This window comes from Scyliorhinus canicula, chromosome 9, assembly GCF_902713615.1.
Source record: "Scyliorhinus canicula chromosome 9, sScyCan1.1, whole genome shotgun sequence".
Lineage (NCBI taxonomy): Eukaryota > Metazoa > Chordata > Chondrichthyes > Carcharhiniformes > Scyliorhinidae > Scyliorhinus > Scyliorhinus canicula.
The window spans coordinates 154,929,219-154,942,920 of NC_052154.1; the positions used below are offsets into that span (position 1 = coordinate 154,929,219).

Below are 13,702 nucleotides of genomic sequence, written 5' to 3' on the forward strand. Positions count from 1 at the left end.
CTGCGGGGGTATGGGGGAGAATACCTGCACCCAGTGACTGTCAAGGTGACAGTTGCCCTGCACTTTTATGCCACGGGGTCCTTCCAGGCTTCCAGTGAGGACCTGTCTGGGATATCGCAGACATCCATACACAGGTGCATCCACGTCATCACGGAGGCCCTGTACGCCCGGGCGGCATAATACATTACCTTCGACGTGGACCGAGCTCACCAGGTTGCGCAGGCAGCGGATTAACTGGAATCGCCGGTATGCCCTAGGTCCAGGGGGTGATTGGTGGGACGCATGTCCCCCTAAGGCACCGGCGCATGAAAGGGTGCCGTCCATCAACTGGAAGAGATTCCACTCAGTGTGTAGTTGGTGTGCAACCACTGACTGCACATCGTCTATCCAGGCGGCGTGCATGACGTCTTTGTGCTGGCACATGCGACGATGCCCGATACCTTTGTGGCGTACTCCAGGTGAGAGGTTGGCTCCTGGGTGACAGCGGTTATCCTCTGCGGTCGTGGCTGATGTGCCTATCCAGAGGCCTCAGACTGACGCGGAGAACTATAACAGTGCCCATGCAGCGACCAGGGCCGACATCGACAGTGCATTGTTGTCGTGAAGGCGCGGTTCAGGTGCCTAGACCACTCTGGTAGGTCCTCCAATATAGCCCTATGATGGTCTCCCCATCATCGTGCAGCAGAAGGGGTGACATGTTAGAGAAGGTGGAGGAATGGCATGTCTTATCCGATGTGGAGGAGGGCCAGGATGGGCAGGGCATGGGGCCCGGCCAGGCATAAGAGGCCGCACGAAGCGTGCGCCAGGACCATTTACCAACTATATTCCTGGCCATGGCAGCTCAACTGTCCCGTCCCACCCGCACAACCCCCTTCCCCCAATGGACACTCCCCCTCTGAACCCCCACTCCCCATCCCACCAACTGCAACAAAGGATATTGGCCCTGGGTCACATCATCAGCGAGTCTGGTCAATGGGGCGGAGGATGATGATGACCCGCTCCGCGATGAGCTCTGATTCCCGCCTCGGTGTCAACCAACCGGCACACCCTTTGCACCCAGTGCAGCCCATCCCTCACAGAGGACCGAGGCAGTTCCGAACGTTGGTGTTTATTGGTGGCAGTGCTATGTACAGCAACTCTGCCCTAACCCCTAATGCTGCACCCTATATGCTGCTCCCTTGTCAACTTAATTGGTGTCTAACTTTTTAACTTTACCTGTCCTAACCCTCCTTCTCGGTGGTCCCCCAGGTGGTACATCAGAAGCGGAGGTGCTGCCTGCTGCGGTTTCCACCTTGTGACCTGGGACTCCTTTGGTAGCCATCCTCTGGAGCGACTGGGCCCAAGCCAATACACCTGTATGTGCCGCATGGTTGCTGACACTCCCTCATGTAGTCCCCAGCACTGCGCCTACATCTCCCAACATTGATGGGACCGCTCTTTTCAGAAGAGCTAGGCTTGGCTGTATGGCAGCTAGTCCTTGGGGTCGGACCGCCCTCCGACAATCCGCCCCCTCAGGAGTTCCTACCTCCACCTAATGTACCGCTGCATGTGGGTGGTGCGCACCAGATAGTGTCCCAAGAACCTCTTCATTAAAGTGCGCAACCGAGGTGAGTGACTCTGGGGTGTTGAAGGGTGCCGGTGACAGCAGTGACAAGAAGTCAGTGTCACCTCAGGACATGTGCTCCAGGGTGTTGCGGGGTTGCGGCTGGGGGAAGGGGTAGCCCGGACAACCCGCCTCGTTGCCTGGTGTGAGTGGTGGGATTGCGGCTGGGGACGGGGGACGCTAGCAGGTTCCACATCATCTGTTGGTGATTCTGCAAGACAGGAAAACAAGGTGTGGTGGGGGGGTGTTGACTCACGTGCCATTGGAGCATCGCAATGCATTGGGGGCTCACTCGGTTTCCCTTGCCGACCTCCGTCTCTGCGACTGCCCGCTCTCCCATCCTGCCAGCCAGGTCCAATGCCCTCTGTTCCACGACGGTGAGGGACTGCAGGTCTGGTCTTTCCTCCCTCCCTGCGGTTGTGGGCTGTCTTCTCCTGGGGGGACAGATAATGTAGTGTGAGACACTTGGACGCGAACAGCGCAGGGGGTCTGCAGCTGGTAGCCTATGTGTGTCGGGCACAAGGCCATGGCGGGCAGTATGAGTGTTGACATGTGGTGCAGGGTGGGGTTCGAGGGGGCTACCAGTGGATGGGGTGCAGTTATCCTCTGGAGAGGGGTGTGGGGTGGGGTGGGGGTGGTGCCAGGAGCATGGAGGTGGTGACTCACCCGTGCCAACCTGAGGAAGTTGTGTAGCTTTTCTTGCACTGCTGCCCGATCCTTGCAGTGGGGCCCACGGTGCTCATAGCCTCTGCCATCTGCGCCCAGGCCCGGTTGACATTGGCGGGTAGCAGCCTCCTAACCACCTTGGGGAACAGGATGCCCCGCCTGTCCTTCACGGCATCCAGCAATATCACAAGCTCTGCATCCGCGAATCACAGGGCCACTCTCCGGAGTGGCATCTCCTTGACTGGAATGGAAGAATTTGGGCACTGCAGTGCTTATATGAAGCTCCAGCTTGTCAAGTTCTCCAATGCCAATCCTGACTGCGGCGAATCCGACGCTGGAGTGAGTTGGAATTGCACTAGTTCCACGTGGTGCGAGTACTGGCCTATTAGCTAGTCCTGAATTGTTCCGGGAATGTGGAATACCTGCTTTTCAGTCCCATCGTCGGCACTTTCTCAAACGGAGAATCCCGCCCATCATTTTTAAGAGCTTCTCGCTGAATGATACAATTTTGAACAGTGTTGCTGGGTATTGATGCCGGGTGAATAGCCGTTTGCTATAATTTAATGCAAACAGTTTGTTTCGCAAATCAGATGTGTAGCTCATTTTTAACTTGTGAAACATTTCCAGCAGGCAGCATTGAAACCCTACCTTCAGAAGAAAGACCAGAAAGTTATGAAGAGTCTGCTGTCTGCTCTGTAGATGATGTGCTGAACTTCACCTTCAAGGTTTGCGACACTGAGGACACAGGTACATTATCTAGAAGCATTTAAATCTCTTTGGGTCCAATTGTGTAAAATCTTCCTCTTTCTCTGTTTCCTTTCCCTCTCCATCTTCTCTGACTCATCTCTGTCTGTCTCTCTCTGTCTAAATCTGTCTTTTTCTTTGTCTATCTCTCCTTTTATATATATATTATATAATATCTCTGTCCGTCTCTTTCCATCAGGCCACCTCCTGTTCTTTATCAACACCTCTTGGCATTTTAGATATCCATAATGTTGAAAAAATAACCAGTCAGATTAGACCATAAGAACATAAGCATTCGGAGTAGGAGTAAGCCATATGGCCCTTGAGCCTGCTGCGCTGTTCAATAAGATCAAGAACGTCTGTGTCAACTCCACTTTTGAACCCTAACCCTCAATTCCCTCATTGCCCAAAATGTGATCCATCTCTGATTGAATATACTCATCGGCTGAGCACTCACAGCTCTTCAGGATAGAGAATTCCAAAGTGAATTTTAAATGAAGAAATTTCTCTTCATAGCAATGCTAAATGGTTGCCCTCGAGTTCATGATTCTCCAGAAAGGGGAATCAGCTGCTCAGCATCTAACAGCGCCTCAGTAACTAAATTGGCAACTTCCCAAATTGAAAATGTCCCCACAATGCATTTCTGTTGGCCATGGTATGGCAGTGTATTAGAGTCATCTTCATTCCACATCTGACACCGCACCTGATATGAAAATGCTGGTAACGCGATCTGAGTATCAAAGTGGAGACATATACCAGTCTCACTGGCATTGAGCATCTTGAACATGACATTTACCAAATTACACAAGACTCAATATGACTAGTTTTCTCGAAGGCAGTAAAAGGTAGGGCAGAATTTTCTGGTCCATACCATCAGCGGGATTTACCAGTCTCGATAAAGTTAATGGACTTCTGAATGGCTCACTGCCTTTTATGAACCCCCACTGTGACAGGACCATAAATTTCCAGCCTTTTTAACATATTCTTTCAATGGATGTGGGCTTCACTGGCTAGGCCAGCATTAATTGTCATCCCTAGTTGCTCTTGAGAAGGTGATGGTGAGCTGCTTTCTTGAACCGCTGCATGTGGTGTACGTATGCCCTCAATGCTATTAGGGAGGGAGTTCCAGCAATTTGGCCAAACAAAACTGAAGGAATGACGATATAGCTCCAAGTAATAATGATACTGATATTTATTATTGTCACAAGTAATCTTACATTAACACTAGAATGAAGTTAATGTGAAAATCCCCTAGTCACCATATTCCGGTGCCTGTTTGGGTACACTGAGATAGAATTCAGAATGTCCAATTCACCTAACAAACGCGCCTTTTGGGACTTGTGGGAGGAAACCGGAACACCCGGAGAAAACCCACGCAGACACAGGGAGGACGTTCAGACTCTGTACAGACTCCAAGTGGAAATCGAACCTGGGACCCTGGCGCTGTGAAGCAACAGTGCTAACCACTTTCATACTGCGCCGCCCTACTAATATGACTCCCAACTCCCCAAATGAAAGGGGTGGCATAATTTCAAAACTTGCAGATGACAAAAAACTTGAAATTATTGTGAACTATGAGAAGTAAAGTGATTGACATCAAGAGGACATAGAAAAAGTGGTGACATGGAAAAACACATGGCAGATGACTTTTGGCAGAAAAGTGTGAAGTGATATGTTTTGGTAGGAAGAGCGAGCAGAGGCAATGTAAAATAAATGATGCAATTCTAAAAGGTACACAGAAGCAGAAGAACATGGGGGTCATGGCTGTTTGGAAGGCAGGACCTGGACGTAATTATTGGCCCTGTGAGGTCCCTTCTTGTTGATTTCCTTATTTCCCATTTCTTTTAATTTGGAGTTATCATTTTTGATCCATGGATGCTTAATGGACATATGCCTTTAAGTCGAGCAGAGGAAGTGAGAGCACTGTGCTAGTTTAGAACAGACTTTGGCACCCATGAGAGGTCGGTGGGACTTGGTTTGATTGGTTGGCTGGTGGCCAATGAATTGGCCAAAAGGCTGTATTCTGCCTGGTACCAGATGAGGAGAGGAGCTGCTCTCTCTCCCTTACTTTTGTTTTCCCGAGAAAAGCCATTTAGCGGCTGCATTTTTTAAATTGCAGAGACCTGAATCAATCCATAGTGAAAATCATTGCAGACTGAAGGCAGAAACTTTGAATTGAAAGCTGAATTGAATTGGTTGAAGGGTGGTGGGCTAGAAGACAACCATCTGAAACAAAGACTCTGATCCTTTTTATTTTTATCATTATTTTGCACCCCTCTTTTCCCCTCTGTGTTTGTCTGTCTTGAGTGTGTGTGTGTGTGTGTGTGTGTGTGTGTAGAGACGAGGAGGCTGAGAGGAGATTTGATAGACGTGTTTAAAATCATGAAGAGTTCTGACAGAGTAGATTGGAAGAAACTATTCCTATTGGTGGAAGGTTTGAGAACCAGAGGACACTGATTTAAGGTGATCAACAAAATAACCAACGGCAACGGGAGAGAAAACCTCTTTACACAGCAAGTGATTAGGACTGGGACTGCACAGCCTGAGGGTGTGGTGGAGGCAGATTAAATTGTGGCTTTCAAAAGGAAATTAAATAATTATCTGAAGAGAACAAAACTTGCAGGGATAGGGGGCAAGAGAGAGTGAGTGGAATCAGCTAGGTTGCTGTACCAGAGGACCAACACAGACATGACAGACATAATGGCTTCCATTTGTGATGTAATCATTTTCTATGAATAAAGACTAAAGGATGATCTAATTGACACAACTAAGATGATTATGGAATGTAATCATGTAGGTGGATGCTTCTGGTGGGGGGGAGTCCACAACAAGTGGGAATGACATTAAAATCAGAGCTAAGCCGTTCAGTTGAAATGAAAAATGAAAATGAAAATCGCTTATTGTCACGAGTAGGCGTCAATGAAGTTACTGTGAAAAGCCCCTAGTCGCCACATTCCGGCGCCTGTCCGGGGAGGCTGGTATGGGTTGTGACATCGGGATGTAATTCTTCACACAAATGAAAATGGAAGTATGGAAAACTCTCTTGCAGAAATCTGTTGAAGCTGGGATTTAATTGAAAATTTCAATTCTGAGATTTATACATTTTTTGATAGTTTTTTGTTGAGTAGGGTTAGGGAATCAATGTGGTGGGGAGGTAAATGGATTTAAGATATGGATCATGCTGGCCGAAGCCTAAAGTGAACGAGCTGCCAAGAGCAGTAATTATCTGCTTCCATAAGTACTGCATGAAGGAGAAGGTGTGAAGCTGGGCGAAGCAGAAGTGCGAGGTGCAGTGGGATGGTGCGGTAGTTCAGATCTACCAGGACTTGACGGTGGAATTGGCAAAAAGACGAGCGGCGTTTAGGTGAGTGAAGGTGGCACTGTATGAAAAGGGAGTGTGATTTGGTATGGTATACCCGGAAAAGCTGAGGGTAACGTATGAGGCCAAAGATTTTTATTTCAAGACAGCGGAGGCGGCTGAGGCATTCGTGAGAGCAGAAGGCTTGGGACAGACGTGAGGAACTGAGCTGGACGAGAGACTGTAGACTGTGATTGGGGAGCTGGAAAATGTATAAATGCTACAGCTCTCTGTTTACTGCTGTGTATTGTAATTTACTTTTCTTTACATTGTTATAGAGTTCAAGTTAATGGTTGGGTTGATTGGCGTTCCGTGTCGCGACTGTTATATCTTATTTTAGTGAATTGTATGGGTTGGATTGTTGTTTTTGTTTTTTTTTTGCTCTGGGACTTGGTGGGAGGGGACGATATATCTTGGCGGGGGGAGCCACCCGCGCTAGCTAACTAAAGTCGGCTAGTGAACGGAGGTGAGGTGGGAGGAGGACTGCGGACATTGGAGCCTGGATAGCAGACTTCAATGGGCCAACGAGGCGAGCGAGGGGAGGGGAAGGGATTGATGCTGGGAGATGTTTTTTCAAGAGGGGGGGTTGTTGGGAGGGGGGAAGGCGTTCGATGTTAATAATGGATAGGGGCAGGTCAGGCTTATGAAGCAGGGCCCGGTGGTATGATGAGGGTTGTTAAGAAGGGCGGGGGAGGTGAGAGACCCCCAGTTAGGATAGTCATGTGGAACGTGAGAGGGTTAGGAGGACCGGTCAAGAGGTCAAGAGTGCTTGCGCATCTTAAAAGTTTGAAAGCCTATGTGGCAATGCTGCAGGAGACTCAATTGAGGGTGAAGGACCAGGTGAGACTTAAAAAGGGGTTGGTTAGTCAGGTGTTTCACTCTGGATTGGACGGAATGGCTCGAGGGGTAGCGTTAATGGTCGGCAAAAGGGTACGGTTTCAGATGGAGAAGGTGGTGGCAGATCAGGGGGGTAGATATGTGATTGTGACAGGAGTGGGGAGGTTAGTGGCGCTGTTAAGTGTATACGGTCCCAATTGGGACAATGTGGGATTCGCAAAGAAGGTGTTCGCGGTCATTCCCAACTTGGACACACACAAACAGATTGTGGGGGAGGGGACTGGAACTTGGTGCAGGAGTCAAGGTTGGACAGGTCACGGCCGCACTCGCTGGTCCCATCAGGGCGAAGGCGCTGGCTGGGCTAATGGTGGAAATGGAAGGGGTGGACCCTTGGAGGTTTCTACACCCGAGGGAACGGGAGTACTCATTTTTCTCAGCAGTCCATAAGGTATACTCGCGGATCGACTTTTTTGTGGTGGGGAAGGCTTTGTTGGCTGGGGTTAAGGGGTCAGAATACTCGGCAATTGCAGTGTCAGATCATGCTTCGCATTGGGTGGATATGGCACTGGAGAAGGGGGAAGCGCAGAGGCTGGGGTGGAAACTGGATGTGGGGGGGTTTTAGGAAACCAATTGTCTGTGAGAAAATTGAAAAGGTAATTAAGGAATATGTAGGTTTCAACTGTACAGGTGAGGTATCGAAAGCAGCTGTTTGGGAGGCTCTTAAGGCGGTGGTGAGGGGTGAGGTAATTTTGTTTAAGGCCAGGGTGGACAAAGAGGAGAGGTTGGAGCGGCAGAGGGTAATAGATGAGATGTTGGAGGTAGTCCCCCCACAACACGCCAACTCCCAAGCCCCCGGCCTCACCACCAGAGTGGGGAGACCACACCCCCTAAACAAAGCAAGCGCCCCCCCAAACCCGCATTGAGAAAAAAAAGCAATCCAGGAGAAAATCTCAAAGAAAAAATAGTCCCCCCCCCCAAAATAAAACTTGGTGCCCAGTAACCCTCTTAAAACCAAACCCCACAAACCAGAGGCTGGGTCTCACCCCGAATAGGGGCTGGATGCTCAGGCACCTGGGCCTGTCTCACCACATCAAATCCTGGATCCGCACAAGCCTAATTTCCCTGGTTAAATCACCCAGAGGAACCCTGCGGGGTTGGAGGTGGAGGGGGAGTTGGTAAGGAGCAGCACACCGAGCCTCAGGCACAGATCCACTGGGAATCGGATCAAAATACTCACAAGGGGGGAGGGGATGGAGCGGCCTCACCTCCCCCTCAAACGGCGGGTCTCACTCACCCCGAGAGCCCGGCACAAAACCTCCCAAACACCAGTCGACAATCGGACGTCTCCACTTAAACCGGGGGTGAGCCTCGAGCCGCGGACATTTAAGTTTCTCTCTCGACCCCGCTGACCACCCCCCATTGTTGACTCGCCCACTCTGCTGGAGCCGCGGACATTGCCAAACTTGGCGCCTTTCTCGAAGTAAAAGACGGTCGCTTCTCTCACGATCGGGACCACTGCAGGAACGGTGCGTCCAATCGTTCTGTGACCCTCCCGACACCCACCCGCGACCCACTTGCGGGTCGTGACCCTGACTTTGAAAATCACACTGTGAAGGTGCTATTTCCCAGTCCCATATTAACCCATGCTATGCAAGCTACGCTTATACTACAGAAGAGACTTAATCTAATTGAATGGCAGAGCTGATTCAAGGGGCTGAAAGGCCTTCTCTGTTCTTATAATTATATTTCAAGATAACTCAGATGTTCTGCTCCTTGTAACTTGCCATCAGTTCTTGAATAGTACTCCCAGTGGATGAGACATTTCTGTGAATCTTACTCCGGTGTCCTTTGAGCTATAGTCAGATAATCTGTAGGGTTGTTGTTCTGAAGGCAGGTGTTTTTATCTTTTCCGACAGGAAAAGTCCCCGCATCAGTGATCGTTCGATATCTGCAGGAAATGACAGGACAAAGCTACAAGTACGGAAGACTGCACGTGCTGCACAATATGCTTGATACAAATGGAAGGGATGTTGCTATTGACCGTGAATGTTTCCATTCCACAATGAAAAGATGGATTTCAACTTGCTCTCAGGAAGGGTAACCCAAAAAAACAATGAATTCTTTAACTGCAAGATAAAACCATTGTCGGGTGTAAGCCGTGGCACAGTAGGTTTGCACAAGCGCCTCTAATTCATGAGGTTGTGTGTTCAAGTTCCATTTAGAGCTCCACTAGATTCCACTAAGACTTAAAATCATCACCCAGACTGTTAGACGTTTAGCTGCTGTTGTATAAAGAGTCAACCACTCCGTCGTCGGGCCGCCCCAAAGGTGCGGAACTCTCCGCACCTTTAGGGGCCAAGCCTTAACATTGAGGAGCTAGGCCCACACCAGAGTGGTTGGCACTCCGCCGGCAGGCGTGGACAGCGGGGGGTCGGAGAAACCCGCCCCGTATTTTTACTTCAACAGACTCTGCACAAAACTCTATCATCACATCACCTGGCACAAAGGCCACCTGAAGCCCCTTTACATATCAGTGTCAATTATTGGATACTTAACATAAATGAGACAACTAATTGGAATGTCTCTTAACCCATTACTTAACACAGACCAACACTTCCAGTGCAGTACTGAGAGAGTGCCGTACTGTTGGAGGTGTCGTCTTTTGGATGAGATGTTAAACTGAGAACTTGTTTGTTCTCTCAGATGAACGTAAAAGATCCGATAGCACTATTTTGAAGATGGTTTCTCCCCAATGTCTCAGGCAATATTTATCCCTCAACAAACATCACTCAAAGTACAGATTATTTGGGCAGCACGGTGGCGCAGTGGTTAACATTGCTGCCTACGGCACTGAGGACCCGGGTTCGAATCCTGGCCCTTGGCCACTGTCCATGTGGAGTTGCACATTCTCCCCGTGTCTGCGTGGGTTTCATCCCCACAACCCAAAGATGTGCAGAGTAGGTGGATTGGCCATGCTAAATTGCCCCTTAATTGGAAAAAATAATTGGATACTCTTAATTTAAAAGAAAATACAGTTTATTTGGTCATGACCACTTCACTGTTTGCGGGAGCTTGCTGTGCACAAATTACTTGCTGTGTTTCCTATATAAGAACCATCGAGTCACTACAGCACAAAGGAGGCCATTCCGCAGATTGAGCCCATGATGGCTCTCACTAGAACAATCAAAGCTGTCACATTCAATTCCAGTATCTCTGCAAGTTTATTTCCTTCAAGTGCCCATCCACTTTCCTTTTGAAATCACGCTGGTCTCTGCTTCCACCACTCTCATCAGCAGAAAATTTCAGGTTTCTACCACTCGCTACGTAAACAAATTCTTCCTCACATCCCTGCTATATTTCTTGCCCAAAACTTTAAATCTGTGTCCCTCAGTCAAAGGTACTTCTGAAACACTTCAGGACATCATGAGATTGTGAAAAGCGCCATACAAATGCATATTTTCTTTACAAGAGTGGACTTACCTGATGTATGTGACTTCTCCTATTTTAACACGGGTTGCTACAACCAGCCCTACGACTCTCAGATCCCTGCGCTTCTCCACTTCCGGCCTTCGAAGCATTCCCAATTGATTTTAATCACTCCACAATTGGCAACTGATCATTCAGCTGACATGCCCAAAGCTCTGGAATTCCCTCCCTAAACGTCTTCTCTTCCAGGAACATAGAACAGGAATAGGTCACTCAGCCCCTGTTCGCCATTCAAAGAGATCATGGCTGATCTGCGGCCTGACTCCATATGCCTGCCCAGAGTCATCCAGACTCGAAACGTTAGCTCCCTTCTCTCTCCACAGATGCTGTCAGACCTGCTGATATTGTCCAGTACACTCTTTTTATGCTTCAGATTCCAGCATTCGCAGCAATTTCCTTTTATCGATGGAGAATTGTGAGATTATCCACTTTGGTAGGAAAAACAGAAAAAATGCTCGTCGGAGTTACTCAGTGCAGGAAATGATGCTAAAGTGCGGCTTCCAGGAGCGTTCCATGCTGGGGCCCAAAATAGCGACACGGTGCCGTTAGCTGGCGGAGTCATTCCGGCGCTTAAAGTGCTAATCCCACTCAGAAAGGACTCAGATATATTTTGCTTAGATTGATTGAACCCAGGAATTTTTCAGTTGAATCGCACCCAAAATAAATACGAGTTGTATTATTATAAAGTAGTTACAGCAGAGAAACAGACCCATTCAGACCAACATGGCTACAACAATGTTATACTTCACACGAGCCTCCTCCCACCCACCTTCATCTCATCCGATCGGCATATCCTCCGATTCCTTACTCCCCTGTGCACATCCAGCTTTCTGTAAAATACATCTGTGCTGTCCATCTCAACCACTCTTTTTGGTGGCGTTCTTCACATTCTAACCACAGGGTAAAGATGTTACTTATCTACTTTGGCGATGTTTTGTGTTTTTCAGAGTTTTGATGCTTGTTTTGCAGGATATCTGATGAAAAAGCACATGCGGATATGAGGGATCATCCTTATATTAAATCAATGGACAGTAAGTAAAACTTTTTAACTTCCACTGTGTTCACATCAAGTGGGCTTTTTTCAAAGAAGGTGAAGAGAATATTTAACATGTGGTAGATAAATTCACATGGGCACAGATTAGCACTGGCCAATAATTGGGAGAAGTCAGTAGAATTTTTCTGCTCCTCACAGTTTTAAAATCTGGAAAGTTTCCCCACAACTGGCAGTTCATTAAAGGAGATGGTCAACATTGACCTACACTTGTCTACCTCCTGCAGCTGATGATTACGTAAATAAAGTTAATGAAAGCCTCAATTTTAAATTTCTCATCTTGGTTTTCTGGTTCTCCCATGGCCTTGTTCTTCCCTATCTGTTTAATCTCCTTCAGCCTGTCATGTGAGAGTACCTTTAAAAAATGGGTGTTTATCAAATAGCTGTAGTGAATGTACCTTTAAGAAATGGATGCTTATCAAACAGCTGCAGTGATGTCAGAGTGTGGGTGGAGCTGGGCTGTCTTTCTGTTTTACTTTCACTTTGAGCTAGCAGCTACAGGGTGTGTTTGGTTTTGTTTTGCAGATTGGGAGCTGCATCCAGCAAAACCAGGTGTAATTCGGATTTCTTTCTGCATGAAATGAGTGTCTTCAAATCACTTGCTAATTTAAAAGTGATAACTGCTCTCAGTAGTGAATGTAAACCTGATCTCTGTGGTAGAGAGGGTATTTGTCTTATGGATGTTGCAAGGAAAGATTAAGGGTTACTTATACAGTACTGTATTCTTTGGGGGGTGTATTTGAGTTGATCGTTGCTAAGATGTTTACTGTGTGTGTTTAAAAATGTTAACTGGATTCATAGAATAAACATTGTGTTTTGTTTAAAAATACTTTTAGTTCTCTGTTGCATCACACCTGTAAAGTGGGCCCTTGTGCTCCCCATGACCAAAATCTATTTAAAGTTATGGGTCAGGTGAACTCCATGATACACTTTGGGGTTCTCTAAACCCTGGCCCATAATAAGCCGCACAGCCTCCTGAGACCTCTGTAATCCCCCAGTACTCCAATACCCTCAAGCATCCACGCTTTTAATTACTCCACCATTAGTGGCCATTCCTTCAGCTGCCAGGGCCCTAAACTCTGGAATTCTTTTCCTATCCCTCTCCATTTCTCTCCTCCTTTAAGACTCTCCTTAAAACCTACCTCCTTGAAAAAACAGTTTTGTCACCTGTCCAAATGTCTGCTTTACGTGGCTCCATATCATGTTTGGTAATAATCCTGTGAAGTGCCTTAAGATGTTAAAAATGTTACACAATGGCAATCTGTTGTTGTTTACAGATATTGATGTCATCGAATACTTTATGCCCACTTAACTGATAGGCTGATTGAACATCTCATTCATAAAATACCTCTTGCGACTGCACTGTTTCCTCTGTACTGCTCCTCCTACAGTGCAACACTTTGTCAGTATTGTTCAGTGGGAAGGCAGCATTCCTTGAGTGTTCTTCATCCAACAGCACAGAATTTCATTGGCACTGCTCCTTCTATAGTACAGCGGCCTCTTGGTACTGCCCCTCCTACAATGCTAGTGCTCCCTCAGTACTACCCCTCAGACAGTATAACACTCCCTGTGGACTGACCCCCAACAATGTAGCACTCCCTTGGTACTGCCCATCCTACAGTGCAGTGTTCCCTTGGTACTGAACCTCTGACAGTGCGGCTCTCCCTCAGCCAGGGTTGTACATTCAAATCTCTTTAACGCAGGGCCTCTAACCCAGAGCTGACACTGGAAGAAGTGGGTTTGGTGGGTCTGAGTGATAAAGGATGCAGTTTTTTGATGAGGCCAGTGACGCCAACATCCCAAGACCGAATTTAAACAAAATCTCCTCATTGACGCCCTCCCATTCTGTGTGGAAGAGTTTGAACACTGATGGAACTTCCCCATAGCAGCATCCTAAAACTGTGGAACACAGTCAACCAAGAGGTTCAACCATGAGATCCCACTCTTGCTGTGCTAC

General features: G+C 47.8%; 1 protein-coding gene across 1 annotated transcript in view; it reads left to right on the forward strand.

The window, feature by feature from the left end:
• LOC119970947 (inositol 1,4,5-triphosphate receptor associated 2-like) overlaps nucleotides 1-13,702 on the forward strand; it is a 163,960-nt gene that overhangs the window by 48,440 nt on the left and 101,818 nt on the right. The window contains exons 4-7 of the mRNA XM_038806058.1: nucleotides 2,900-3,016; nucleotides 9,125-9,305; nucleotides 11,664-11,725; nucleotides 12,271-12,297. Coding sequence (XP_038661986.1) covers nucleotides 2,900-3,016; nucleotides 9,125-9,305; nucleotides 11,664-11,725; nucleotides 12,271-12,297 — 387 coding nt within the window. The remainder of the gene's footprint in view (nucleotides 1-2,899; nucleotides 3,017-9,124; nucleotides 9,306-11,663; nucleotides 11,726-12,270; nucleotides 12,298-13,702) is intronic.